The sequence below is a fragment of the Balearica regulorum genome, chromosome 3 (assembly GCF_011004875.1).
Source record: "Balearica regulorum gibbericeps isolate bBalReg1 chromosome 3, bBalReg1.pri, whole genome shotgun sequence".
Taxonomy (NCBI): Eukaryota; Metazoa; Chordata; class Aves; order Gruiformes; family Gruidae; genus Balearica; species Balearica regulorum.
The window spans coordinates 958,425-986,418 of NC_046186.1; the positions used below are offsets into that span (position 1 = coordinate 958,425).

A 27,994-nucleotide genomic window follows, 5' to 3' on the forward strand; every position below is an offset into this window, starting at 1 on the left:
TTTTAGTTTAAACTGAGCTCTCCCCACGGGGAACCCTTCTGGCCTTTGGCTGCTTGATTTGCAATTACAGGCAGGTCCATCTGCCAGGATAACCCCGGCAGCAGCATCGGGGGCCAGACAAAAGCGCCGGAGGCTCCTCACAGTCCCTGATTGATGGCAGAGGTGACAGAGCCGGTCTTTGTTCTGCACTGCCGCCATCCCCTGCCTTTCCCCACCCTCCAGCAACTGCCGGCAGCTCCTTTGTGGGTCTCGCAGCAGAGCACAGAGAGGACCCCAGAGGATTGCCTGAACGCTTTATTTCCAACTCGAGCGGTTCCCTTCCTTGGTGCCGAGAGGCTGCTGCCCCAGGGAGACGGGAGAAGCAGGCGTGGAGTCCAAACCCAGGAGATGGGGATTTATTTTGTTGGAGGTTTATGGAAAGGCAAGGCCTCAGTGCCAGCCGTGTGCTGGATGCTGCCTGCCAGAGTGGGAGCACGGAGGTGAAGGCAGGAGAAATCCTCTCTCCCAGCACGGAGCCAGCAGGCCCACGCTGGCACGGGACGGATGTGCCCAACACACAGTAGCTGATAAGGCACTTGAAATGACGAGAAGCCCCGAGGCAAGCCGCTGCCCCTCTCCTTCCTTCCCTGCCTCCCCCGGGCGCGTTGCAGATTAACCTACAGAGAATGGGGTGTCGCTGGAGAGCCGGCGGCCCCCGCTCGAGCTGTCGGTGCGTCACGGGCAGGCGGCATCGGCTCACGCTCACTGGTGGAATTTCTTGCTTGGGTTGTTGGCGTAGTCCAGCAGCAGCTGGCACGGCGTGAACTGGCTGCCGTAGACGGCCTCATACTTCCGCAGCTTGTCCACCAGCTGCTTGGCTCCATACGAGTCTGCGTACCTGAAGGGACCTGCCGGGGACAGAGACACACAGTTGTGGCAAGGAAGGGAGAAGCACCAAGGTGCCTGGAAAGGTGAGAGCACTGGATTTGGCCAGCCCACCCTTCCCCAGAAGTGATCTCCAGTCTGGGGGCAGGGCCATGCAGGACTTCACCTCCGCTCCGTGGAGGCAGGCAACAGGGAACAGACTGGGCTGCTGGAGACAAGCTGGGGTGCAGATATTTGGGACTGCTCCTCTAGTCTGAGCTTGCCTCAAGGAGGGAAAGTGGTAGGTACCGGGCAGAACCACCACCTCATGCCCAAGAGCCCTTACTGTCCTTTAGCTGTGACCCAGACCTGAGCTCCTGCCTCACCCGCTGCCCAGGCCACAGCCACCCAGGCAGCTTGCAGGCAGGTCCAGGAGAGCTTTGCCTTGGCCTGAAAAGCGCTGTGCACCATGGCTGAGGCTATCAGTCCAGCCTTAGCTGTGCCACGTGCGAGCACGAGGGCAACGGTGGGTCTTTCCTCAATTCTGTGTGCAGTGTGAGACCGGGTTTCCAGAAGTGCTGCAAGACACCTTCCTGCCCACCCAGGCACGTACCAGTGGCAAGACACGAGATACCAGAGCTTCATTTTTCACCAAGTGCCATACGGCTGCACAAAAGCAAGCCAGGGATATCTTAAAAATGTAGGGCCTTTACAAATCTCCCAATCCACCTACACCGCCGTGACTATCAGGCATGGTAAGAGCTCTTCCTTTGGAGTTACCACGGAAGCGCTGATGAGGCTGGGCCCAGAGTGGCTCTGCCACCTTATTCAAACCCGAAGACAGAGCACATGGCCTGGTGAGAGCACCCTGATCCTCACCAGCCACAGCTCTGTGAAACAGCTGTGCAGCAGAGAAACTCCACTGGGTCCTGGCAGAAACATCTCACAGCAGCTCTCAGGCTCACTGCCACCTCTCGTGGGGTGGGAATGCCGGAACAACCTCTGGCTCAGGCTTTATGTGGGAGAAGGACACTCAGGCTTGTCAGACTGCAGTTCAAACCTGGCCTTGATGGTTGACTCCCCTCTTGTGGCTAGCTAGAGCCCACTAGGCGAGCCCGCTATGAAGTTTTCAAGCCAAGTCATGCAGTCCAGCCAAAAGCCCAGCTGAAGCCACCTACCTCCCAGGCATGGCGGGAAGCCCAAGCCGAACACAGCACCAATATCTCCCTCCACGGGGTTGCTGAGGATCCCTTCCTGCAGGCACATGACTGCCTCGTTCACAAACCTCGTCACCAAGCGCATCTGGATGTCCTCATCGGTGCAGCTGCAAGGAAAGACTCTGTGAGGGCTGTGCAGGTAACACTGCAGCTGGACAGAGGAGCACGTGAAGCCAGCACAGATGGGGGACAGAGCCACGCCTGGGGTAGGGGAGAGACTGGTTCCTCACTGAAAGCGTCCCTATCCGCATGAGGGTAAGGACTAAGTTCTGGGACGTGTCCTGAAGCAGGAACATAAGAACGGCAGAGGCTCGATCAGGCCAGATGGGAACTACGCCAGGAGATGTTTCGGTGCCAGGCTGCACACAGGTCTGATGCCAGGAAGGTCACAGCAGGGGCTGCACCAACCCGCCTGCGCTGGCAAGCCCCACCACTGAAAACCTTTCTGCAGAGGTGCCCAAGTAAATGCTGATAAATTCAAGGATGCCCCATTCCTGCTAGCTCAGGCTCTCCAGAGCCAACAGCCTCCCCACTACACGCCAGCTGGGAACAGCCAAATGCCATCTGGAGTGACTCTGATCAGCAACGTCCTCCGGCGCTGCCCGGCACAGCCCTCGTGCCGCTGCTCAGAGGCAGGAGAAGGAGCTGGGCAGGGGTGAGAGCCAGCCCGCACCACCGCTCCGTGCGCAGCTACTTACACTTCAGGTCTGGCTGGCACTTTGAACCGTGCCAAGATCTCATCCATGCCAGAATTCACGTTCCTGTTCTTCACCCCTTCCTGGTAAATGTAAAAGCCTTTCCCTGCCTTGCGACCTGCCGGGGATAAAAGAGACAGTCACATCCTGCCACGCGTCCCGTCTGCAAGTGACACCTTCGCCTCTGACCTTCCTGTTACTCCCGTTTCTGCTTGTTAGCACAGACAGATCTTGCCGGCACAGGCAGCTTCCCTGCACCCCAGAGCGAGCCCCTTTGCTGCCTCACCAGGGACAGAGGGAAGGGGACCCACGTCCAGCTGGCTCCGTGGCAAGACGCTGCCGTTGTGCCAGGCCCTAACACCTTCACTAGGTTCAGCAGACAGTCAAACACCACCGCCATTTCTGTGGCTACAGCAAAGGAAACACAGTCCTTGGGAGCAAGGGACAGAGATGACAAGATCTCCCGAGTGACCCTCACTGCCAGGGGCCTGGGCACAGCAAGGGCCGTTGGAGGGTGAGAGCTGTCACGGCCCAAGTGCAGGCCCCACTGATGGACGCTGCTCCATCCCGGCGTGCTCAGAGGCACAGCTGCCCCTGGCACCCAGCACCACCGGGGTGCAGCTTCTACCACACAGAATTTTTCCTTGTATAGAGCTTCTAAACCTCAGCTCAGGGCTTGTTTCATTTGAGCACATTTATTTCCAGCCACTTGCTCCCCGTGTCCTGGAGCACTTGTGCAGGTTTAACGAGCAGGCCAGACAGAGGTTCATGAGATCTTGCCTGCTGCTGTTGCTCCAGGCAGCATCTTTACCTGCTGCTGCCATTTCTGCAAAGGAAGGTCTGGCTGCAGCCAAAGGTCCACCCCGGGTACAGCTGGGAGGGATTCCTGACCCATTCCCAGGACTGTTCTCATCCGAGGAAGAGGAGGCTGATGGATGCTAGTGCTTTTCCTTGAACAAAAGGGAAACGCGTTGGATTAAAACAGCCTAGTGTCTCACCTAAGAAGCCTTTTTCAACCATGAGCTTGAACAGCTCAACGTTGCCTCCTCCAAAGCGCTCGCCAAAGGCCTTGCCGAGGTCCTCGGCCACGTGCGTGGCCACATCCACACCCACCTCGTCGATCAGTGTGGCAGCACCCACGGGAAAGCCAAAGGCTGTAGAGATGGCATCTACTTTCTTTGGGTCGATGCCCTCCTGCAGGAACATAAAGGGAAGCAATGATGTCTCTGGGTGAGGGTCCTGGAAACCCAGTGTGGGGGCAGAAAGCTGCTGCTCATCTGGGGTCGCAGACCACGACCAGCCCCATTAGCTGTTTGATTACAGACAGGAGCAGTGTCATCGTGCCTGAGTCACTCCTGACTCTGCCCTGGTGCCGCATGGGGAGGAAAGAGCCTCATCACTGCCTGCACCGGGTCTCATCAGCCCACGGCTCAGCCAAGAGCAGGCTGAGGACCACCATGGGCACCACGTCCCTTCTTGGCCTGGGCTGGGGTCACCCTGACGGGGGGCAAGGAAGAAGCGGAGTTTATACGACTTATTTGGCAGACGCTCGGTAGCCGCCGGGATACCCACCTGGAGAACTCGGACCACTTCTGCCAGCATCGGCCCCAGGCACCTGGTGGTGTAGAAGCCAGGCCCATCCTAGGAAAGAGGAGTTGGCAGGTGAGTACCAGCTGCAGGAACATGACCTCTCTTGGCAGCACAAGAACTGCATCTCACAACCCAGGCTGCGGTTCAGGCACTGATGCGGAGGGCAAACATGCTGAACTCCACTTCTAACAGCATGTTATCGCCTGCTAGAATAGGTTTTTTTTCCTGTAGGGCTCAACAGTGTTTGAAGAATTCCATGAACTTAACGCCCTGGAAGTTCCCATCAGAATGTCTGTACTGAAAATAGTTTTTACTGAAAATAGGCAGGCTGCAGAAGTCATCTTGCTTCACCAAGCCCAAAAGGCCGATTTGGGGAAAGGGTGATCAACACAAGCGAAACAGGCATAAACTGGACGTCTCGCCTCTGATATTGCTCACAAAGTTGGGAAAGCAACAGATTAGCTGCAAGCTGCCATTCAGGGAAGCCTCTGCTGTGGGATGAGGGTTAGAGGAGCAGCACTGTATCTCCACTGGCCTTCAGACGCCGTGAGCACTTTTGGACAAGCCAGTTTTCCCAGCACCACAGGAGAGACCTGCTCAGCACTGCCAGCAACCTCACGCATCAGTGAAAAGACCAATCCAAAAATACACTCCAACTGCCCTGAGCCTCTGGCTGAACCTCCCACACAGCTGAAACGGCGTCGCTGATGCTTCCTACCATGGAGCACGAGCCCAGCTCTGTTTGGAGGGCTGTGTGTTCAACAGCAGCCATCAGCCTAACAGACCACTCACAGCCCATGCCTTTTCTGAGGCTCTGCTGCCTCCTCCCTACAGATCACAACAGTTTGTTCTAACCTGCCTCGCTGTGCTCAGTCTTCTCCCTCTGCTTGGTATGGCTCTTGCCATACACTAGCACGTATATTTCTACCCCCTCACCCAAGATTTAAGACCAGGAAGAGGAGGGTTACTGCTCACAGGCCCCTCCATCCTTGCTGTTTGCTGGGGAGAAGAGGTGGCGAAAGTCCTGTCCAGACTCCGCTCCATCTTGGATGCCAGTCCACATTTCAGTCTTCTGGAAGTTGCGTGGAACAGGACTGCCAGCTCCTCGTGCTGGCCATCACTGTTCCTGTGCTTTCTGGCCATTCATGCCTGCTCCAAAGGACGTCTGAGAGATCACCTGAGCACCTACTGCCTTCTAACCTCCACTTCTACTTCTCAGCACAAGTAGCTAATGCCCGTGTATTCACGGCCATGTTTCAGCCTCCTCTCAGTGCACAAGCGTGCCCTTTTCTTTATGATCCCAGCTTGTATTTTGTACGGCGTTCCCTCACCTTTACCACGATGACGACCTTGCCCTGTTTGAGGCCAACAGCAACAGCAGAAGCGGCCGTGTCCTGGGACGTTTTGTCTGTGGTGATGATTTCCAGCAGCTGCATTTTGTCAACAGGGGAGAAGTAGTGCATCCCGATCACCTAGGCAGAAGGAAGAGCTCAGGGTTAAGCAGGTTTAAGACAGGCTTTGGCTCCCAGAGTAATGTGCCGGGCAAGCCAAGTGCCCAAGCGCAGAGGGAAACAGCCCAGTATGCGCTGCAGGACCCACCACCACAGCGCACCACCCGTTCAGCCGCACACTGCACTGTATTCCTCTGACGGGAGCACTCTCCAACTCCCTTTCCCTCCTGGGCTTTCCCAAGGACGCAGCACACGCTCAGAGCTCTTGCCTCAGTGAGGATTTAGGTACAATGCTTACAGGACCAAGAGTGCTGCTCAGCTCCCTCTGTACCTGTGTCCTGGTTTCAGCTGAGAGGATTGATCTTCTTCATAGTAGCTAGTGTGGGGATACGTTTTGGATTTGTGCTGGAGACAGCATTGATAATATAGAGATGTTTTTGTTCTATGGACTTAGTGTTGAGCAGTGTTTACACGGGGCCAAGGCCTTTTCTGCTTCTTGCACTGCCCTGCCAGCGGGATGGCTGGGGGTGGACAAGAAGTTGGGAGGAGACACAGACAGGACAGGTGACCCAAACTGACCAAAGGGATATTCCACACTATATGACGTCATGCTCAGTTTATAAGGAGCTTGGGGGAAGAGAGGGGGGGGGGCAGTGGCATTCGGAGCAATGGCGTTTGTCTTCCCAAGTAACCATTACGCGTGATGGAGCCCTGCTTTCCTGGGGATGGCTGAACACCTGCCTGCCCATGGGCAGTGGTGAATGAATTCCTTGCTTTGCTTTGCTTGTGCGCGCGGCTTTTGCTTTCCCTATTAAACTGTCTTTATCTCAACCCACGAGTTTTCTCACTTTAACTCTTCCAATTCTCTCCCCCATCCCGATGGGGGGGAGTGAATGAGCGGCTGCATGGTACTCAGCTGCCAGCTGGGGTAAAACCACGACAACCTGTTAACAGTCTGGCAGCAAAACCTGTCGGGGAGCCTTAGCCAAGCTCAGGCCCCAGGGGAGTTACAGGCGTTGCGTGATCTGCAGGTCCCATCTGAGCTGGCGGGGCAGCCCCACGCCTGGCCGGTGCTGCTTCTGGCCTTTGAGAGCGGAACAGCCGTCACAGAGACAGATGTTGAGCACGCTCCCCCTGTTCTGCTTGTGAATGCTTTGGTTTGGGTTTTTTTGGTGATGAAGTGAATTTCAGGCCGAGAAGGCATGTTTCCAGAAACTAATTACAGAGGTACATGCAGCCTTTCTGTGGGAACAGCATTTAAGTGGAGATTATTCGGCTGCGTGGCTCACTTTCTTAACACAACCATGTAATCAGTGTCACCTTCATGCCTCCTGTTAGCTACGCTTGGCGCTAAGATTTGTGTAAGTCGGAGGCACCTTCCTTGCAGGCAAGCTGCAGACTGCAAAACTAATTAAAGAAAATACACTAATTAGTTAACTCATTTCCTATTAGTTTCCCCATAAAGAGTCATTACACAGGCAATTTATTCACCAAGAGGATGTTATTTGCAAGTATGAACAAATAAGACTCGGTTTGCATTTCCGATGCAACTCTGGTCCGATGGGAAACCAGAAGAGGCTCACGAAGGTCACAGGAACCCGTGACAGTTGGGACACATGTCGTTCCTCTATGACCTTTGCGGATGTCCGCAGAACTTCTGCGGGAAGACAAGCAGCAGAGGCCGTGCACTGCCCTGGGCAGGCTTAAGACCCTTGTAGGTGTTCAGGGAACCAGCCAAGGGGACCTGTGCTTTTGCCTTTGTGTAACACTTTTCACAACTGATCTCCAGAGTTCTCCTCTCCTTCTGCCCAAGCTGCTACTGCCTCCCCATCCCACCTGTTTGGGAGAGGGAGATGGGATTGTCTCACAGGGGAACGACTCACTCTTCCCTGCATTTTCTGCAGCCCCAGGTAGGCAAATGAGGGAGAAGTGTTTCCCCCTTTTTCTATCAAGACCGCCCCAGACCGATGCCTAGCCCTCAGGAGGTGACTCTACCTGGTCACGCAGGTCCCTCAACGCTACTTCAGACACCGCAGTGTCATGTCTGGTCTCCTGTAGGGCCTGTGTCAGATCTGCCAGGCACACGCTGGCAGGTATCACAGCTACCTTCAGCAGTCACAGACAGCAAAGAAAACCAGTGCACAGCTGATTCCCTCCAATCCAGCACACTCACACCCCTCAGGTGGTAACTCCACCGAGCACGTCCCTCAGGGCAGGCTGCTCCACGTGAAGCAGTGTTCCTATTCAGCTGTGCTTGCCTGGGCTGAGGGATGAGGATGCAGCTACTTTATACGCTGTTTAGACTTCAAGCAAAGGGATGAAGAAGCCCTCTGCTCCAAACCTCTGCCACAAGCTATGCTGCACTTCGTATGCTATTAACGTGGATTGTTTGGAGCCAGAGAGAAACCCCACCACCCCTCAGGAGCTGATACCATGGCTGACCAAGGCTTCAGTTTCAGCACCTCTGAGTTCAGCTTCCACCCATTGACTTTTCTTCCCTTTTTGCTGCTGGGTTAGTGCCTTCTCCCTGAGAAGGCATCTTCCCATCATGGCAAGTCACTCCTACATCTAGTCAGTTATCAAAATGACTGAAGTCTTCCTGGCTGGAATTTTCTTTTAGCTTGAGCCCTTCGTAGCTTCTCTGCCCTCATGTGCATTAACGTTTCCTGAAGTGCACTAACCTCCCTGCCTCGCTAACATCATGCTTGGGGCGAGTCCACCTTCATCCCCTTCCTACCTGTTCCAAGGGCCACAAGCTCTTTGTTCAAAGCTCGCACTGGAGGCAGAAGATGAGCTGTTTCATGTTCTGAGGAGGAAGCGGAAGATCCCAGCGCTCACCCACAGCAAAGCCGGTTTTATGCTAACCGGCAGCTCAGCAGAGACTCACAGCAGGCACGTGGCGCTGGGTACTCACCTTCTCTGGCCTCTTGCTAACAGCAGCAATTTGGCTGATCGGGAGAGCTGATGTGTTACTGGCGAAGATACAGTGAGCAGGGATCACCTGTGACGGGGGTGGAAGAGACAGTGTCAATGCACAGGCTCTGGAGTCAGATCCGGAGCGTGACACGCAGAGCCCTGAGAGAACAGTCCCAGTGCCTGGTAACCCTAGCAAAAAGGCAAACCTGACCTCCCCTGGCAGGGCAGACAGCATTAGAAACTAATTCCAAAGCAGCAGCCCAAGTCAGCCAGATCTGACTTCCCCTGAGTTCTCCCCAGGTCTGCAATATCAGTCTCAGAGCCCCCGTTCTTCCAGACCACTGCAACCACATCAGACGCTGCAGGGAGGGACTTCAGAAAGGTCCACAGGCCAGATCCTTCACCATACAGTTATCTCCCCAAGTGTGCTCTTGAACAGAGGAGAGCTGTGGCAGCAAGCTAGAGACAGTAAGTAAAGGACTGTAAGCTGTGGAGATGCCAAAGGACATTAGTGTTGTATCACTGTGCTCAGACAAACGGAAGGTTTTTTGGAGTGGCTCCCAGGAGTCAGGCAATGTCAGAACTGCCCCGTTCTTTCAGCTAAGAACTGACTCCTCACTGAACAGTGAGTATCCTTAGAGAACAGGAGGGATGCCTTGACACTCATCCACGTACTGACATAACTAACCTGCAGCAAGCACCAAGTGGCAACACAAAGGAGGTGTGACCCAAGCCCAGCAGGGCAGGACACCCCAGGTTTCCACCGTACAGGGGCCACACCTAGCACAAGCTGCTCAGAACCGATACTCACGGCCTCCACCTCCTTCAGCACTTTGTGCTTGATGTTAATGTCCTCAAACACAGCCTCGATCACCATGTCTGCCTTCTCAAAGCCCTTGTAGTCCAGCTGGCCCGTCAGGTTGCTGAGAATGGAGTCCCTCTCAAATGATGTCAGACTCTTCTTCTTCACCTTGCCGTTCAGCCTAGGGAAGGACAGCTCTGTCACAGCTCCTGGGCAGGCCAGCCCAGACTGCTGGAGGTGTGCCACCACCCCAAGGGCATCCCTCCCTCCAGGAGCTGTGACCCAAAACACCGTCTCCAATCCAGCAGGACTGTCACTCTGTGTACTGGCCTCTCCTTCCCTCTGGAAAAAGGAGGGCCATGCTCACACAACTCAGCTGGCGCTGGTCTGAAGGTCAGTCGCTGACATTCCTGACGATGCATAGCTGAACACTGTTACTGCTGAGCCAGGAGGACAGGAGAAAGAAATCCAGCTTTTCAGAAGTCTGACCTGATGTCTCTCCCGACACAGGCCTTTAAGCAACCAGGATTACTCCCTCCCCCCTTAGCTCTATAAGCTACTGCTAAATCTAAAAGCTAAAGCCATCATCTGTTAGGTCGTCTACCTACCTAAGGAGCTAAGGCTGAATAGTCTGGGCCTATTTCGTAGCAATATCCCAGCACACTGCATAGGGCAACCTTAAAAGAAAGCATTTCTGTGACATCTGATGGTAACGACTCCAAAGGAACAGAGGTGTCAGGAGTTCCTGACTGCCTGACAGTGGAGGAGTATTTTGACTAAAGACAGCCACATCCCATCCCGAGCAAATTCCTTTTTACTCACATACCCCTTGAAGACCTGCTGCTGTCCTCTGTCCAAGCCTTGCTGTGCCGTGTCTTTCAGAATGGTCTTCAGTCCCTTATCCACTGAAACCTGTGCGATCCCAGCTCCCATGAGCCCTGCTCCCAGCACCGCCAGGGTCCTGCACAGAAAGGGACGGGGAGAGGGACACATTCAAGGCTAGAAATAGCTGAATTTCCATTGTTTCCATCAGACTTGCACAGAACCTGTCCACTCAGGCACTATTTTTAGTGAGGTCACACAAGAAGACATCACTTGCTGGTGAGGTGCAGAGGATGAGCCTGCTGGAGGCTAGAAATCCCCCTGCTCTGCTGCACTGCTTTCCAGGACTCCGGGCCACTCGGTCCCAAGAGCCTTTTAGCAGAGGTCCTCCAGCTGCTCCTTCAGGCATCCCACACTCACACTTACTTGACCTCTCGTTGCGGTGCTCCAAACTTGTTCTTTTTGCAGCGCACCTGCCCGTGGTAAAGTCCAATTAGCGCCTTGGATTCCTTAGTCACTGCAAGTTGGCCAAAGCTCTGGAAGAAAGGGAAGAGGGAAGCAGAGAGTTTGGCATTTAACAGCCATCTCCCAGCACACACGCATCAAAACCACAGCAAGGGGAGAGCACAGCCACCTGGGTAACCACACAGAGGAAGAATGGACAAGGCATATGTATCCTTTGCCCAGAGGCACCTTCTGTGCTACATACAGCCTGCTCTGCACCACCACCTCCCATATGGGCTGACAGAAAGCAGTGGGAAATCATAGAAATGGCTTGTTCAATGTCTTTTTGCATCAGCAATATAATTAAAAGCATCTGCAAGAGTGCATACCTCTAACACCCGTGTCTGGAGGGGCAGAGGTTCTGCCAGGGAACAAGAGCAGCCATAGTATTTCCATGCCCATGTCCTTCCTGTCCACCAAATCATTCACAGCTCGTTTCCACCCTCCCAGCAGAGCTTTGGGAGGAACGTTCCCCAGCAGTTCACTGGTGTGATGGTAAGCCAAAAACCAGCCGGCTGCCTCGGCCGGCTAGCAGCTGCGGGGTCCTGAGATCAATGCAGGAGCCGCTTCCCCCGTGGCAGGACTCTATTTCACTGACACAGGACCCTTTCTCCCCCAAGCGCATCCTGCACTAGCTGGGGCCATTGCCCCTGCAGCTTCCAGGTGGAAGGGTCCTGCCCTCAGGCTTTGAGAAAAATCTTTAAACAGGCCAATTCTCACTGACAGCCGTAGTTTTATACGATTTTCAGAGACAAGCAACAAAAAAATCAAAGGCTGCATAACCTCCCAGCACTCAGCATGAAATGGGAAAGCAGTCAGGAAGACAAAAGACAGCGTGGGGCAACAGCAAACTAAAGTTGTCTGAGCCAAGTCAGCTAAGGAAAGCCGCCAACACAATGTAGTTTGGAGCAGGCTGTATCTTCCTTCACCACTGTCCTGTGAGTTAGAGGCTTGTTAAAATATCAGAAACACAAAGCCTGGAAGAGAATCTGCAAGTCTCCTATCCTAGGGAAAAGAGGGTGGCATTAAAAAAGACACGACACTGACACATTATTCTTTAGAGGGTTCCGGGAAGATCTCCATCCTGCTGCTATTCTCAGGAAAAAACATTCATTCTTTTCTGCAAGGAACAGAGTATCCCGAGCCTTTTATTCAGCACCAGACCAAACGTGGGTGGAATGCATAACCAGAACAGATGGGGTATACCCAGGAGGTCACTGTTAAGGTGGGAGGAGGCAGACAGCTTCATCTCAGAGCAGGACCTTCTCACCAGGAGACAACAAAAGGAGCTACTAAGCATGGCAGGAAAGGCTGCGGGATGTGACAGATAGCAGCGTGAGAAGCTGGTGAAAGTTACAGGGAGTACTGAGGGGGACGGATGGATTTCACCAGCGGTTAAGGGGCAGCAACATGAGAGATGACCCAAACACAGAGATAATCAGATGGGAGTGTTATGGTTCTTCTGGGGAGTCAGGTAACCACACCAGTGATAGTCTGCACAGCCAGAATTACGTCTTCAGTATCAGAAATAACAAATTTGAGTACAGATATAGAAAAACTGGGACCAGTGAGGAAAAACTAATTACAGGCAGGTTGTTTATTAAGACAGAGACAAGGGCAGAGAAAGGGAACGATCAAGATGGCTGAGGGTGAATGAGCATAGGAAAGTGGAGACAGTGTGGGGGGAATAAAAGGGTGGCACACAGGCAAGCTGCCAGTCAGTAAACGTGTCTGCCAGAGCCCTGCACCTGCCCAGTCCGTCCTACCTCCATATTAAACTCCATCCCTATTTCCCTGTGTGTGGCACTAGAAAACCTCAAGTGGGACTGGACAGCATCTAGGACATGAGGTCCATGGGCCAGCAACCGGCCAGACTGGGCCCTGCGGCCAGCTAATGGACAGATGAAACATCTACAGCCAGCTACTAAGGGCGTGCGTGTGCACACATGCATGCTTTTTGCCACATGTGAACTTCAGTTCTGATCAGCATCAATCACTGGACACGCCTGCGAGCAGTTTGCGTGTACGTGGGTGTCACCAGTGGAGGCACTGCGCTGTCTGTGCAGCCAGGCCGTGTGTACTCTGTGAACACACATGTGTGTGTGTACCCACACCGCTGCAATGTCTGCTCAGCCTCACCACTGGCTGGACCTATGAAGGGGAAAAGCAGCAAGCAGAACAAGAGGTGAAGTCTTCTGGGCCTTAAAATGCAAAAAACTTGACTACCCTTAACAGCCATTATCGGTGCTAAACTCAGCTGATGTGCCAGGAAACCAAAGAACTGAAGGGAAAGGAAGGAGGAAATAGAGGCTGATTTCACAGGATCACAGATCCACTGAATAGCTGAGGTTGGAAGAGACCTGTGGAGACTGTCCTGTCCCACCCCACTGCTCAAAGCAGGATCAACCAGAGCGGGCCACTTAGGGCTGCGCCTGGTTGAGTTTTGAGTATCGCCACCGAGGGAGACTCCACAACCTCTGCAGGCAACCTGTTCCAGCATTCAATCACCTTTATGGTAAAAAAGTTGTTTTGCATATTTAAGTGGAATTTCCCATTTCAGTTTCTGCCCATTACTTTTTATTCTGCCCCTGGATACCACTGAGAGAAGTGTAGCTATGCTTTCTCTAGCTTCCTACCAGGTATTTAGACATATTTGTAAGATCCCCTGAGCCTTCTCTTCTCCAGGCTGAACAGCTCCAGGTCTCCCAGCCTCTCCTCCTGTGCCAGATGTTCCAGGCCTTCAATCATCCTTGTAGCCCTTCGCTGGACTCTCTCAGCCAACTGGCCCCCAGCATGGCATTATTTCTGCCCAGGAGCAGTGCTTGGCATTTCCCTTTGCTGAACTTCACGAGGTTCCTGTCTGCCCAGTTCTCTGGTCTGTTGAGGTCCCCCTGGACAGCCAGTACGAGCCAGTATGCTGACTGGAGTGGCTACTACACAGGTGAGTTTGACCAAGTGATATGGAGAGAGAAGCCCTGTTCTGGGTGAGAAACCACTACTGAAAAAACCACCTCATTTTCAGAAGTACCCAAAGCTATCAGTGGATGAAAAAGGACCAGCACAAAGTATCTGGACCAGGAAACAGGACAAACAGCAAACCAACAGTAACAGAGAATCAACGCCCTGAACAAAGATGATGGTGAAAAAAGGTGACAGTCAATAGAACACTGGTAAAAATGGAAGTTAATTCTTGGAAGAAATTACTTGTTTGCACCAAATTGCCTGGAAACACCAATGGGACAGAGCACTACACCCACACCTCCAGGTCACCTATCCCAGTGACAATCACAAAAAGCAAACAGTGCTCAGACACACAGAGAAATCAAAGTCCTGGTGTGGGAGACCTGGATCGGTGAACTCCGTCTGGTTATTCCCCACTCAAAAAGCTAACAGACAGGCATGAGAAGAGGCGTGAACTGTTTTCACAGATGAACAACCTTGACAAAGAGCTCCGCTGAAGTTCAAGACAGGCCTTTTTCACAGCCTCCCTGCCAGAAGAAGGGGCAAGGAGCAAGACACCATTCTGAGCAGCCTGTGGCGAATATTATCCTCCGTGCGTGGTTAAACACAAATCCCCCCAACTCCACAACTTACTGATTATTACCAGGGATCTAATCTCCTTACCTGGGATTCAGTGAGGTATCCAGCATCACGCCCCTGATCAAGACCAGTCTTTACAACCTAGTCAAAGGGGAACAATAAAGATACACTGCTGTTAAGTCACATCTGCCACCAGCTATGCTTTAATGAGATTACTTGTTTAGCTGCACCTCCTGTTTTCATCAGTGTACTCTCCCCAATATTCACGGGACACTTCAGGCTCTCTGGGTCCTGTCCATGCTGTTCAAAGCAAAGCGATGAATCACCTTGTCCTTCTAGCACAGAATAGCTATGATGGCAAGGAGTTTTCCATCGGGTTAATTTTTTTTTTTTTTTTTTTTTTTTTAAACACATACCCTGTGGTTTCAGGAATTGTTTTCAGTAGGACTGTGCTCCTGTAATGTCATCGCTCTCAGAGTCAGAGGGGGGCATTCACAGGTTTTAGACAAGTCTTGACAACAACTTAAATAGTAAAAAGTCATTTTAAAATAAGGATTCAACCACAGACAATGTCTGTAAGTAATACAATGCCTGTGTTACTCAGGGGACTAACTTTTACAGTACTGTGGGGTTAGTGCTATGAAAACAGCAATTTGTATTTTCCTGGCTTCAAACGAGTTAACTCATTTCTTTAGAAACTGTATAGGAAAACTGGACAAACTGCAGCTGGAAGTTTCATGGACAAAGAATTCCAGCTAAGCCTTCCCCTTACTGGTACCAGTACCACACAAATTGGTGATCACATTCTGGGAAGTTGCGTTTTACCATGCTTGCTCGAGACGCTACACAGCTAGCACTCATCCAGACTGATCTCCTGTGAAGATCAGGGTGTACAGCTTCACTTGGAGGAAGGAACCACCTTCCTGTCGCCCTGCTACCCCACAGATCCACCTTCACTGCAGTGCCTTAGGCCCTGCAAGAGGGAGTTACCTCAATGATCTTTAGCGGAGCAGGGTAGAGTCCTTTGGTTTGCTTCTGAACTTTGCTTTCCACCGTCTTGTAGACTTGCTGCCTCACAAAGGGAATAGCCATAGCATAGTCTGTTATCTCTGCAAGATGGGACAGAACATGTCTCAGCGCAGTGCTATACGCACAATCAGCCCGTAAAAGATCAGCCTGAAAGTTAGAGTACAGATGTGCACGTTGCATATCTGCAATAGAAGCGCGCACCCAAAACTCAGCCACAGGTACATGGTCTGCTCAGAAGGGTTTCTGTGGCTCGTTCCACAGACAAGTCTCATTTAGGGCTGAAGTATCCTCCTAATACAGCTGGTGGCAGACTGAGCTCTGTGGAGTAGGACTCGCACAGAAATGTCATCATTTTTGGGCTCTGCCAACTGCATGAGGGTGCTGCTGAAGAGGATTAGTACAGAGCAGACTCATGTGCCTCTTCCCGCTTGATTACACAAGCTTGGTACAACACTTGCTACTAAAACTTTGAAGATGGATAGTCCTCTGGAGGTAACTGCAGCTCTCTCCCCGAGGCCTGGCTCCCTTCAGGAGCCACCACATGCAGCTCTGGCAACACCACTTGAAGATCAGATCTGCACAGCAATGTTTTCTCTACCAACCCACCCGGCTCAAGAGACAATTACAACATGAAATAACTTTGTTTTGCAAATGGAATTAAGTAGGAGCAGGAACATCTCCCTGAGAAGCACAGCTGGATTATACTCACTACAGTCCCTTGGGATTTGGCCATGGTGCCCATGGACTTACTCTGCATTAGCCCCTTCGATCTTTTGGTAGACACAGTCCTGTTGGCTAGTCCTCTGGCAAAGCCAATTGCTACCTCCTCCAAGTACTCAATTGTTCGTGCTTCTGGAGTTTTCACACCTGGCCCTGTGAATAAAAAAGAAGTCTTGAGGAAATGCAGCAGCAGTTATCACTGATGGATGATGATGATACAGAGAAGCAAGGACGAGACAGCAACATGATGTTCCTTTGAATTGCTACCACTCTATTCCCCCCGTTTGACTTTTCTTGATTAGGAACAATGATGGAAAAGCTCAACAGGCAACTATGAGAAGGCCCTGAGGCATTTAATATCCACGGCATTACAGAGAAATGCCAAAGCGCCAGCTCCCGATGAAGCAGACAGCAGTATGCCACTCAAACATAAACACTACTTGCAGGACAGCATGGAACACCTTTGGTTCGAAGGGGACATGGGATGCCAGCTGGTCTGACCCGCTGCTCAAAGTGGGGTCAAGTTCAAAGTTAAATCCAGCTCTGGAATCAGATCAGGTTGCTCAGGGACACATTCTGCCAGTCTCTGAACACCTCCAAGGACGGACGTCCCATCACCTCTCTGGACCCCCATTCCAGCACCTGACCATCTTTTTGCAAATTGTACTCTTTATTCCTCAACCTTTTACTTTGCATAACTGCCGGCATCCCCGTATCTCAACGGAACGTAAGTGCTCCGCCTCCCCTCCCTCTTGTTGCACCTCTGCTTCCTTACGTGGTACAGTAAGTCTGCACAACCAACTTGTGCCAACACACAGACAACAGTTACAAAGCACTGTGCCCCTGAAAGTTACCTGCGCTGGAGCTGATGTCCAGTGAAGCCTCCACCTTTGATCTCAGGTGCAGGAAATCTCTCGCTTGCTTTAGCTGGTGCCACACACCATAACCCCTAGCCAGGCTACGCACCATCCATCTCCCGGCCCATCCGTGCTAACTTAGAGCTGTCCCACAAACAATGAAGCAAGCCACCACAAACTGAGTTTTAGCAATCTGAGGGTGGGTTGCACAGGACTTGTATTGCAGCACGGGAGGATAGAGCCCAGGGCTGAAAAGGCAGTCGTGTCAAGCTGCTGGAGGCCAATATAATGAGTCGTTAATGAAAGAGCAATCCCTGATGATCCTGCACAGAGTCACCACAGGGAGCCCGCAGCCTTGGGCTGCCTCTGACCTACAGAACAAACCTGAGGAGGTTACAACTCTGTAAGCCCATTAACCTTCACTATAAGCTGCTCCGACCACACCAGACATTGCACTGAGCCTTCAGATCTAAGCAAACACCACAACAGACTGACTCGGGACACACTTAAAAGAACAAAACAGAAACCCCCTCCTCCTCCACCTCCCACTACTCTTGCCCTCCACCAAAAGCAGAGGTCTTCAACTTTAAGGTTTCACCTCTCTTCTCATAAAGACTTGAGAGCAGCAGACCCCAAATGCTGCTGCCTGCTGGAGGCTCTCTCAGCAAGAAGCAAATAAAGGACCACGCACATTTTGACCAGATCATGAAAGCTCACAGTTAAGAAGTAACACTCGTACCCTGGCAGTATGTCAGAGCCATTCCAGAGGAAAACAGTCCAAACAAAACAACATTTTTCATCTTACAGGCAGCTCAGCAAACTGAACCCAGAGCTAACGCATGATCTGCATTTCAGCACCGCCCAGTGGATTTTAGAGAATTTATTGGAAATTTGAGAGCTTTTAGGATTTCAGAGCTCAAACCTCACCAGCTTCCAAATTCTCTTCCCACCACTTTAAGGCAACATGTCCGAGATCTTAAGCTTTAGTGACCTGATGCGCTACAAAATGTGAATACCTGATTTCCCCTTTCCATTAGCTTGGGTCTTCAACACCAACAAACGCTGGACTTTGATACTACAGCTGAAGAAGAGAGCTGGTTATTTGTAAGTCTGAGCTATAAGAACTATTCAGGCAAGATGGTCAAACCCACGTACGTTTACTTTACTTGCGGTCACCTCTCAGCACTTTGTAGTGTCCTAACCCAGGAGCTCCAAGCTGTTGACTCACATCTGAACGGCACAGGCCAGAATTATATCTGGGCTCAGTAGTAAATACAACAAGAGAATGCTGTAGAGCTCCCTGCTGAAGGGGAATAGATTGCACCCCATGAAATAGCCTCCTGATTAATGCTGACTCTCTCCTTCAAAGCTTTCTATCATGAGTTAAAGCATCACCCCAGTTAAAACTGCTTTCCCCAAGACATTAGAATGAACATGAGAATACTCAGCAGAAAGCCTTCTGGGGCTGGCTGCTATTTGAATGAATGAGGAATGCCTCTAATGCTTGCAGATAGTTTGGTTTTTTGTGTTCCTCCTACGTGCTTATCTGGTCTGAGCTAGGATTCCAAACAGCTCTTCAGAAAGTTCAGGTTTCCTTTAAGCTAGCCAGTGTAATCATTGGTATAAAAAGCCACATTTGCTGGCTCTTAAAAGCCAATTCACATTTAAGCAAGCGGACAGTGGTAAAGTTCATTCAGGCAATTTTAACTCAAGCCTGGGTCTCACTGGTTGTTTTATAAGCGAGAATAACGCTAAGGACGTCTCATCCAGCTGAACGCTGGCACGCAAGACAGACCAGACACAGGGGCTTCCCTTGCATTTCTCAGGTGAGGGAGCAGCACTTTTTGTTTATTTTCTTTGAATTCAGGAGCTAGGGGCCACCAGGGTAGTCTGGCCACGCTCTGCCTGGGGAAGCGTGCTCTGCACACTACAACTGTGTGGCAGTACCAACTGGCACAGTGGTTTCCATTCTAACTCCTGGCTGCAGCTGCTCAGACCTCTCACAGGAGGCTGTGGAGGGTTTGTCTCTCCATGGAGTCACCCTCCATGAACCCTTCCCCAGTGAAGGAACAGCAGAAGAAATCATTCACTAGCCCACTCAGCATTTGGAAGTCCAATTTGATCTGCAGTTTGCAAGGAATTTCTGCATCCAACTGAAAGCCACTTGGCAATTCAGAGTGCCCAAGCTGTGGGGGTTGGCTTCTTCTCAAGACCTTGTCACAGAGATTAACACCTGCAGGCTGCATGAATGTAGACATCGGTCACCTATTCTCCTTTCGTTATGGGTTGCAACCTGTCCCTCTGACATGATAAATGAGGAATGCAGGTTCTTATCTGTATAATTAGCTCATGCGAGAGTGCCAGCAGGCCTGCCCTCTACACTAACCTTTCCCTCTTCACTTAGCTTCAGCAGCAGCCTGACATTTCAAGGTCCCCGTGCACATGCTTCTAAAGTGGGAATGGAGACTGTACAGCACCGTAAGGACTTAGCAGTCCATATGCTCTACCCCCACTAGACTTGGCTGCATCAATGGCTTCTCCACTCATTCCAGTAAGGTGGAGAGGTAAGGACAGGCAGCAGATCAAGAAACTGAGAGGCATCATGTCTGACCTAGCGGGTCCACCAGCTGGTCAACCAGACCCATCTTCTTTGCTCTGTCAGCACGGATGTTCCTTCCGGTCAGCATCATATCAAAGGCAGCAGGCAGTCCCACCTGGAAGGGCAGAAAGGGGACTTCAGAACAGGAGCACGCCATGCAGCAGAAGGGGCTGTCGAGTACAGTTTTTCTCTCACTTACCATCTTTGGTAGCCTCTGAGTACCCCCTGCCCCTGGCAGGAGGCCCAGTAACACTTCAGGTGTTCCCAAGATCGTTTTCTTGTCCTTTGTCGCTATTCTGTAGTGACAGGCAATGGCAACCTTAAAAAAGGAAGAGAAAATGAAAGGTTTCCCTGTGCAAGACCGCAGAAGAACTGGGCATCCATAACAAAGGTCGTCTCTGCACACTGCCTCAGCTTTCTTCTTGACCCCACCCCAGTTCCCCAAACTCCCTCTGGGCTCAACTGATGGCTTCTTCCAGCAAGAAAAGCGCAGGCAGGGCAGATGATAGCAAGCAGCTATGACATGAACGTGAAACTACCAATCCGAGCTGGTTTTAAATCGCATCTAGACCATCAAGGGCTAAATTCATCCACTACACTGACAGCATGGTCCCATTTACAGATCTGCCATGATACTTGGTTTATCCCTGGATCACCAGGTCTAGATCTGTCACCACAGCGCTTCTAACAAGCTGCAACTGCTTGAGGAATCAGCAAGCAACCGAAGAGACTCCATTTTTACAAGGTTATTCTGGTTTAGTAACAACTTTGCTCCAGGAGTTACCACAGAGTCTTTCAGTTGACAAAATCCTAAGTGGAGATTATGAAGCAAATATTGCACCCGGCTGAAGCGGCAAGCAACGGAGCAGAGTATGCAGGCCAGGGTGGAGCCTGGCCGGGTTCCCCACACTCATCCCTCTCACAACAACCTTTAAAAGAACAGAAGTTGCTGGGATACGAGACACAGTTCAGCTGCAAAGCAGCAATTTCCAGTCTGGACTCTGCCAGCAGCATTTATCCAGATCCAATGCCTGCCGGAAACAGCCGGTTTTCCCTGGGACGCTCTCATCTAAATATTAGCCTGGCCCACACTGATTCATATTTGATCAGCTGTCTTTCACCAGAAGCGGAAAAATTAGCATGGCAGAGCCCTGAAGCACAACCAAGCCATTAACTCGCCACAAACTCATTTGAATGGATGTAACGAACCCACGTCAGGTCTCAAATCCCTCTGACACTCAGCAGTCCCGCAGGCATCATTCGGATAGTTTAGAGAACCAGCGCTATCAACTCCCACTGCTGCCTGTCAGACCCAGACTTGTTCGATACCTCCAGTCCTCCTCCCAGGCAGGAGCCACTGATGGCAGCGACTACAGGCTTTGGAGACTGCTCAATTTTTTCTAGCATCTTCTGTCCTTCCTGAGAGAGCTGAGTCACTTCCTGAGAAGTCTTGCAGGCTTCAATCATGCTGCAGTGAGGCAGAAAGGCCGATCAGAATTGGAAAAAACACTGAGAAAACAGCAGTAAAAGGAGAGCGGTTCAAGGAGTTTGTTCCCCTTTTCCCACAAAGCTCCAGTGACTGACAGACAGGCAAGAGCTATTTAGTCCCCCAGTCTTAGATTAACAGACAACACAGGAAGACTACTAAATTCAGCGGGTTAAGTCACTGCATGCTGACACTGGGCTGCGCCTGCAGGCAGTGAATGAGTTTCCTTGTGTCAGAGCTGTGAAAGCCTTTGGGGGAGAGGAGGAAGGGCCATAGGAAGCCTCAAAGCGCTTGCCAGGAAGGGTGGAGGGGAAAGCCCAGGATCACTTTTTAAATGAGCAGATGGCCAGGGCCCTGATGTTGCACTCCGCCAATTAGAGACTCCCTGTGCCAATTATTCGCATGGAGGCGAGCAGCGTTTGCCGGGCAGGCGAAATTCAGGAGGCTCATAGTGTTGAGACCAGCAGACACTAACTCTTAAACACAGCCTGTCCTTTCGTTCTGCTTACCAGCTCTCGTACTGCCTCCTTCCACCACAACATCTATCAACTCTTTGCCCCCTGAATAAGGCCAGCCAGAAAGGTAACAAGGTTTTGAAGGGTCACCTTCTTTCCTCAGAGCTTTCTGGCTTTTAACGTCTTTAATCAACGCTTCTGTCCTGCCCAATGTCAGGACTAGGAGCCAATGGCACTCCAGGTCCCAGTGGGAGCACCCACACGGGTCATCCCACACCCTGCACAAGTTACTCCCCACTGAATCGCCTGGGAGGCTGCTCAGATGCTCCACGTGGCTGAGAGCCAAATTCTGCCTAATCAAGGGGCCACGCTGGCAAACTGCCTGGCACTCAAACCTAGCTTAAACAAAGTCCTGCATGTAAATTATCTGCTCTTGTCATGTCCCAGACCAGAGGACAACGCTCTCCCTGGTGCCAGGAAGGGTTTGCTTGGCTGCACCCCAGCGCGCAGGAAGGAGTGACCAAGTGTGACAGCCAAATGGGGTCTGAAGACTTGTCGTGTTCCTCTTTATCAAGGACCTAACTTCGTTTGAGCAAGTTAGGCCTCCCGTGCACGCAGATTTCATTCCCAGCCTCTGCCTCACCCCTGGGGAGATGTCAGTGACAAACTGCTCGGACTTCACAGCGCACTGGACCGCTGGACTTGAGAGAAAGTTCCATCAGTGTAACTTCTCAGGCCCCTGTACTTACTCGATATCTGCTCCAGCGATGAAAGAGCCTGGCTTTGAAGAGATGAGGACGGCACTTTTGACAGCTTCATTGGCCCAAATCTCATTCATTACATCAGTAAACTCAGAGTTCAATTGTCTGGATAGAGTGTTCACCTGAAAGCAGCAAATAAGCCTTGTAAATAGGGAGCCTAGGAGGCAGTGGAGTTTAACCTCTGATTAAGTACTGACTCTATCATCAGAAAACTTGCATAGAAGACAGACTGACACCAAAAAGCCAAAGCCAATGGTAGGTCCGAGTGGATTTTCCAAGCCAGAAGGAGGGACTAGACCATCCAGGAATTTACCCAGCAGCCAGACCACTGCTTGGCACAACTATAACACTTCTGGGGCGCTCAATTTGAGCCCAGATTTGCTATAAAAGTTAGTTCATCCTGTGTCATAATACAGCAAGAAAATAACTCCAAGAGGAAACCCTGCAGCAGGTCATCAAGTAAGCTATTAATAATAATTTCTTCCTTAACCTCACCAATAGTGGGTTTGTGACCTCAAACACAGATTTTATGAGCTTCTAAGCTGTTTTTTCTATCCAATGGACACTCCCCTTAACCACCTTGAATCCAACAGCTTAGTAAGATTTAGCCATATCTTGTGCCAGTGAGAGAGACAAGTTAGTTTAATACATATAAAATATTTCCACGAGGCATTTTCAGATGTCTTAAACACCTAAATGCTTGTTCTCCTATTTCTACTTTGTTCACAACTTTGAAACACTGCAGATTACGGAAGTTTTAGTCTTAAATTAGCATTTTCAATGCCTTCTCCGTATGACTGCTATTCTTGCCATTCCCACTGATATGCCAGCTGAAACAGTACCTTTGAATTTGGGGTGTTGAAGCGTACAACAGCGACATCTCCTTTGATATCACAGCTAACGTGGGTTCTAGCTGGAAACAAACAGAAACACGTTATCAGCTTATTCTCAGTGGACTTTAAGAAAGAAAATGAACTCGCAGAGAAAAGCTTTACACTTACTCTGAAGAGCGGTGGAGGTGGAGATGTTACGGCAGGCATAACCTAAGGAAAAGACGTTGCAGACGTTAAAGGAATTCTCAGTAGTCTCTGCTTAACTCTCCTTTATTAGGGCATCCTCCCATCTCCCCTCATCTGCCAAGTACAGCGTTTTGGAAAAGCCAGTTCCTCCTCTTAAGGCTTGACCTGTGCCACCACCAGGGTTCAGCAGACTCCACACTATTGAAGTGACCTTCACAGCACAGATTCCATGCTGCAGCTTCCAATACCAGCAATGCCAAACTGAGGGCAAAAAAAAAAAAAAAAAAAAAAAAAATCCAAGCCTTCTTCCCAAAGAGCTGACAAGAGATGAAGCGGGTGGCACACAGGGGTGTTTTGCATTTACTATGCACACTTCAACATTTCTTTATACGCTAAACCAGAGATCTCGCCACACTTGAGAGACTTTCAAGCCTGCAAGTTAACTTCTCCACAAATCAAACATAACTGCCCTAGAAATATTTCTGTAAAAACACACTTTTGTGCCAGTGAATGGTGCCACCCCAAGTATTACTTCACGGGTGACAGGCTGTACATCTGGCGAGCCACAAGAGCACACAAAATATTTATTCTCGCCTCCATCTAGCAACAAAACACTCGATCCATCTCTACTAATTACACATGGAAGCACCTAGACAAGCTTGCCTTGTTTCGAAGCACTCTGAAAACTCAGACCACAGTATGTACAAGTTCTGTCCACAAGTGAAACGCTGGTTTTTCTGACTCAGAAATCTCAGATCTCCTTTTTCTGCTGAGAAATTGCATTTGGCCTGAAGATCCCTCTACACCAATGAATCTCAGTTCTATTCAGGTGACCTTGATCTTGACCGAGAGGATCCTCTAACGCAGACCTAGGCTGAATCCCCGCCAAAGCTGCTTTAAGTCTGAAACCTAGTAAAAGCGTTACTTCTTAAGCACCATAGGCACATCCACCAGCTGGGACACAGCCGTTGTGGGGGGGGTTTACTGCTCAACGCTCCTAAAACGTTCAGGGATGAAACATTCCCATTCCCAGCACCAAGGCAGCAGAAAATGTAGTACAGGGAGAACAAATTCAGCCTGCACCTCACCAGCAGGTGCTTCCCCCTCCCCGCAGCCCCGTGACACGGGCTCAGGGCTGGAGCTCTGCTGCACTTTGGCCCTCTTTCCACTTTGTCTCCGGTGCTGGCAGCAGGGACTGACCTTTGCGCTCCATTCCCTGAGCCCAGGAGACACGGTGTGACAACGCGGGGATGGGAATTCAGCGGCAGGCTGTCCCGGCAGATGGGTTTGTGCATGCATGTGTGTGTCATGTGCCCACGATACCAGTTTATAAACAGAGAGCAGACTGGTTTCCACTCCAAAGCTACTTTAAAGTGTTTTTGGACTGGGACAATACTCAGATTGTGATTGCTGTAGCTAACACTAATTTCGCTAAACTTTTTGTGTGGTAAAACCAGGTACTGCTGACACTAAGTGCTGATGCTCATTTCCCACAACAACTTCTCTGCTGACAGATGCTCCTTGGCAGAATATGATGCATTTTTAAAAGCAGTATTTTACCCGGCTAAAAGCCACGCCGCCACACTACTTTAAAAAGAATGCAAGGACGGAACTATCTTACTGAATTAATTCACTTCTACCCCGGACTGCTGCACGTGGCTAGGCACAGCAGCAAGGAGAACCAGACCAAACAAATCCCAGCTGCAAGGCAAGTGAGAATGTTTCCCTTCCACACCCTCAGTCAGGCGTCTGCTACGGCTGGGCCGTGGGAAAGTAAGCAGCCACCACTCTCCAGCACTTACCAAGAGCAATGCACTGACTACGTGGTAAAAACTACATCGCACACACCCCACGCAGTCACAATTCAAAACAAAAAGTGAATGGATTAATGCTTTCCTCCAACATGCTTTCCTCCTTCACATCAGTTCCCAAACAGCCTGCTTCCATGAAAGCCTTAAACCTTGAGTTCCACTTTGCCTTTCAGTTCTAGCAAAACGAAAGATATGAAATAGGGGAAAAAAAAATACATCAAGGGCACGACTGAACAAATCTCACTACATTTTACTATAAAGCCTTTTGGGAAAGGAACTGTCATTAGAGTAGCAGCTGCTTAGTATTTGAGTGAGGTTTCTTTAGCCTGACAGTATTTTATTTTAGAGCCCAGATGCTTTTGGAAAACATCTTCCAAGTCTAAAGCTCAAAGCAGATTTACTTGGTCACAGCCACGGCACATCTGCTTTAGGCAGTGATTCATTCAGCAGTACAGCGGTAACTTGCCAAGATCAGAGCCAGAAAAATCCTCCTTCAAAACGCTGAAAGCAGCAGTAGCAGGCCAGATGCATGCTTCTGCCATTTCATTAACGTTCACTCTAGAATTAAAAGCCTTGAATAGCAATTCCATTTTCATTATTTCACTCACTCCAATTAAAAGGCTGTCTAGAGATGGGAACACCAACACTTCACGCTGTTGCTCTCAGGACTTCGCCGAGAACTTGGATACAGCAGAGAGTGGAGAACGCCCCTTTAGCACAGTCCAGCTGCGACTTGTTTCTTCCCACTTTCTCTTTACTCTGTCATTTCCTCAGCTGTTTCCCTGTCCAGCACTTCCCCTTCCCGCCCTTCCACTCACCCAGATGTGGCATGCCACTTGAAGTGGGAACAGCGTCCATGGATGGTTCAGGAGAAAAGCCTTCTTGCCGTCCTGGACCAAGCCAAGCACCAGCAGAGCGAGCCAGCCGAAGCTCAGGACTGCCCACGCTTTCAGCCCGTACCTGCGAGCCAATGGCACTGAGCGCCGAACTGCGAGACGAGAAACTTTTGACAAACCGAGCTTTCTTATCCCCTCTGGGAACCTGCTAACACATGGCATGTGGCTCAGCAGGTACGGCCAGCTCTCGAGCTCACCCTGTCTCCTGCCCGCTTGCTGCCTTGTGCGTGCTTTTTGGCCTGCCCTGACGAGGGCTGCATCCAATTTAACAACGCTATTAATTACGGTGAGTGATAGGATCCTCACAGTGGCTCCAGGCCTGTTTGTGATGAAGAATATTGCTGGTTATAACAAGAAGTCCAACCAGCGACACCTGAGCTGGAGTTACCACAGTTCTGCTTGCTATAAATCGCAGCGCCCTCCTCCTGGAGCAACCAGCTCACGTACAAACTCCCTCCAACACTGCATGTAAGACAGGTATTAGGTTTAAACAAAAACGCTGCTAGATTTCAGCTCGACGTTGATACCAGACCCTGAGACCCTTCAAAGTGCAGAAATAAGAACCGGTTTCCAATGGCTCTGAGCCCTCCGGGCCTTCCGAGGGGCACCTGGTGATTCCTTCCTTTGGCAGCTCTGCGAGGAATCACCACGACCCAGCGCTGTGAACGCTGCCTGGCTCGACAGATCACAAGGGAGCATGAGGCAACGGCTGAGCCGCCTGCATGCCAAAACGAAGGTGGGTCGTGGGGCTCCTGAAGATGGAAACACGCCTGGGGGATTCTCCCCACCCACGCAGGGATGTGGGGACACCCCCATCCCACAGACACCCCTGTGTGCTTGGAGGGTGGCCCCAGGATCCAGACATCCAAGGACACAGGGACACCCTCTCCCCCCAGGCACGCACACCAGGCATCAGGGACACGCACGTGTGTAAGGACACAAGGACACCCTCTCCTCACCTGCTGAGGAGACTCCTGCCCAGAGGGGCTCCTCCCCAGTGCAGGGTCACAGGGACCCCCCAGAGCCACACACGGATCCCCAAAGCGTGCCTGCGTGCAAGGACACTGGGACCGCGGCCGGGCACACGAAGGCCAGTCTGCCCCAGGGACTGGCGTGGGAGCATCTCCCGCCGTGGGGGCACACACATCCCCACGCACACGGAGGGACAGACCCCTGCCCTGAGGAAACCTTGGGGGGTGTGTGGGGGTGTTAGGGACGTGCCAGGGATCCACGCGTGCGGCTCGCAGGCCGTGGGGACAAGACCCTCGCACAGAACACGTACACACGCGGGGACACCGCCACGGCGGCAGCCCCCACCCCACAGCTCCGCCGGGGACACGCACACCGGGAACGGCCCGGTTCCTCAGAGACCCTTCCCCGGTAACCCCCCCGTTCCTCACAGCCCCCACGCTGACACGTACCCCCGAGCCTACACCGCCCGGTGACACCCCCCCCCCCCCAGCAACACCCCCACGCGTGGACACACCGCCCGCTGCCCCTCACGGCCCCGCCGCAGCGCTCCCCTCACGCGTGGGCTCACACCCCCCTCCTCCCCGGGGCGAGCGCTCAGGCGAGGATCCCCCACCCAACCCCGAGAGACCGCGCCCATTCCCTCCTCCCTTCCCCGGCGCGGGAGGCAGCAACCGCCGCCCCGGAGGCCCCGTCTCACCCGCGGGCGGCGGCCGGCGGGACGGGCCGTACTTGGCGGCGGCCGTGAAGCGCCCCAGGCTGCCGATAGCGCGTACCGCGGCCGCCATCTTTGCTGCGCGCGAGGTCGAATGAGGGAGAGGCCGCCCGGGGGCTTGGTCACTCCGTCCCCGCCCGCCTCTCCCCACCTGAGGCTATCCGCGGCGCTGCCTGTTTTTTCCGCCGCCGCCGCTTCCCGCCTCCTTCGCTCCTCTCCGCATTAGCGCGGGGGGATCAGATATTTCCCGTTCTACTCCGAGCGGGAACGGCGGGCGGGAGAGCGGGAGGGCGCGGG

The 27,994-nt window shown here is 51.8% G+C and overlaps 1 protein-coding gene across 1 annotated transcript; it reads right to left on the bottom strand.

Moving 5' to 3' along the window:
• Nucleotides 1-279: 279 nt before the first annotated feature.
• On the bottom strand, nt 280-27,829 carry HADHA (hydroxyacyl-CoA dehydrogenase trifunctional multienzyme complex subunit alpha). The gene is made up of 20 exons (XM_075750257.1): nt 27,683-27,829; nt 23,289-23,330; nt 23,130-23,200; nt 22,276-22,409; nt 20,915-21,053; nt 19,785-19,904; nt 19,598-19,700; nt 16,160-16,282; nt 15,371-15,489; nt 14,465-14,521; nt 10,763-10,872; nt 10,341-10,475; nt 9,524-9,695; nt 8,711-8,797; nt 5,677-5,817; nt 4,328-4,396; nt 3,754-3,949; nt 2,759-2,873; nt 2,022-2,167; nt 280-887 (listed from the first exon to the last, which is right to left on the bottom strand). The coding sequence occupies exons 1-20, from the start codon at nt 27,768-27,770 to the stop codon at nt 742-744; spliced, it is 2,313 nt and encodes a 770-aa protein (XP_075606372.1). The 5' UTR covers nt 27,771-27,829; the 3' UTR covers nt 280-741.
• Between the last annotated feature and the right edge of the window lie 165 nt (nt 27,830-27,994).

What these genes read in the sequence shown, in the direction of transcription:
- HADHA (XM_075750257.1), bottom strand. Translation starts at nt 27,770, where the DNA reads ATGGCGGCCGCGGTACGCGCTATCGGCAGCCTGGGGCGCTTCACGGCC. An exon ending in TGCTGAAGGAGGTGGAGGCC is followed by an intron (nt 8,798 to 9,523) that starts GTGAGTATCGGT and finishes CCCCCGTCACAG; the next exon opens with GTGATCCCTGCTCACTGTAT. An exon ending in CTTCCCGCCATGCCTGGGAG is followed by an intron (nt 888 to 2,021) that starts GTAGGTGGCTTC and finishes TGTCCCCGGCAG; the next exon opens with GTCCCTTCAGGTACGCAGAC.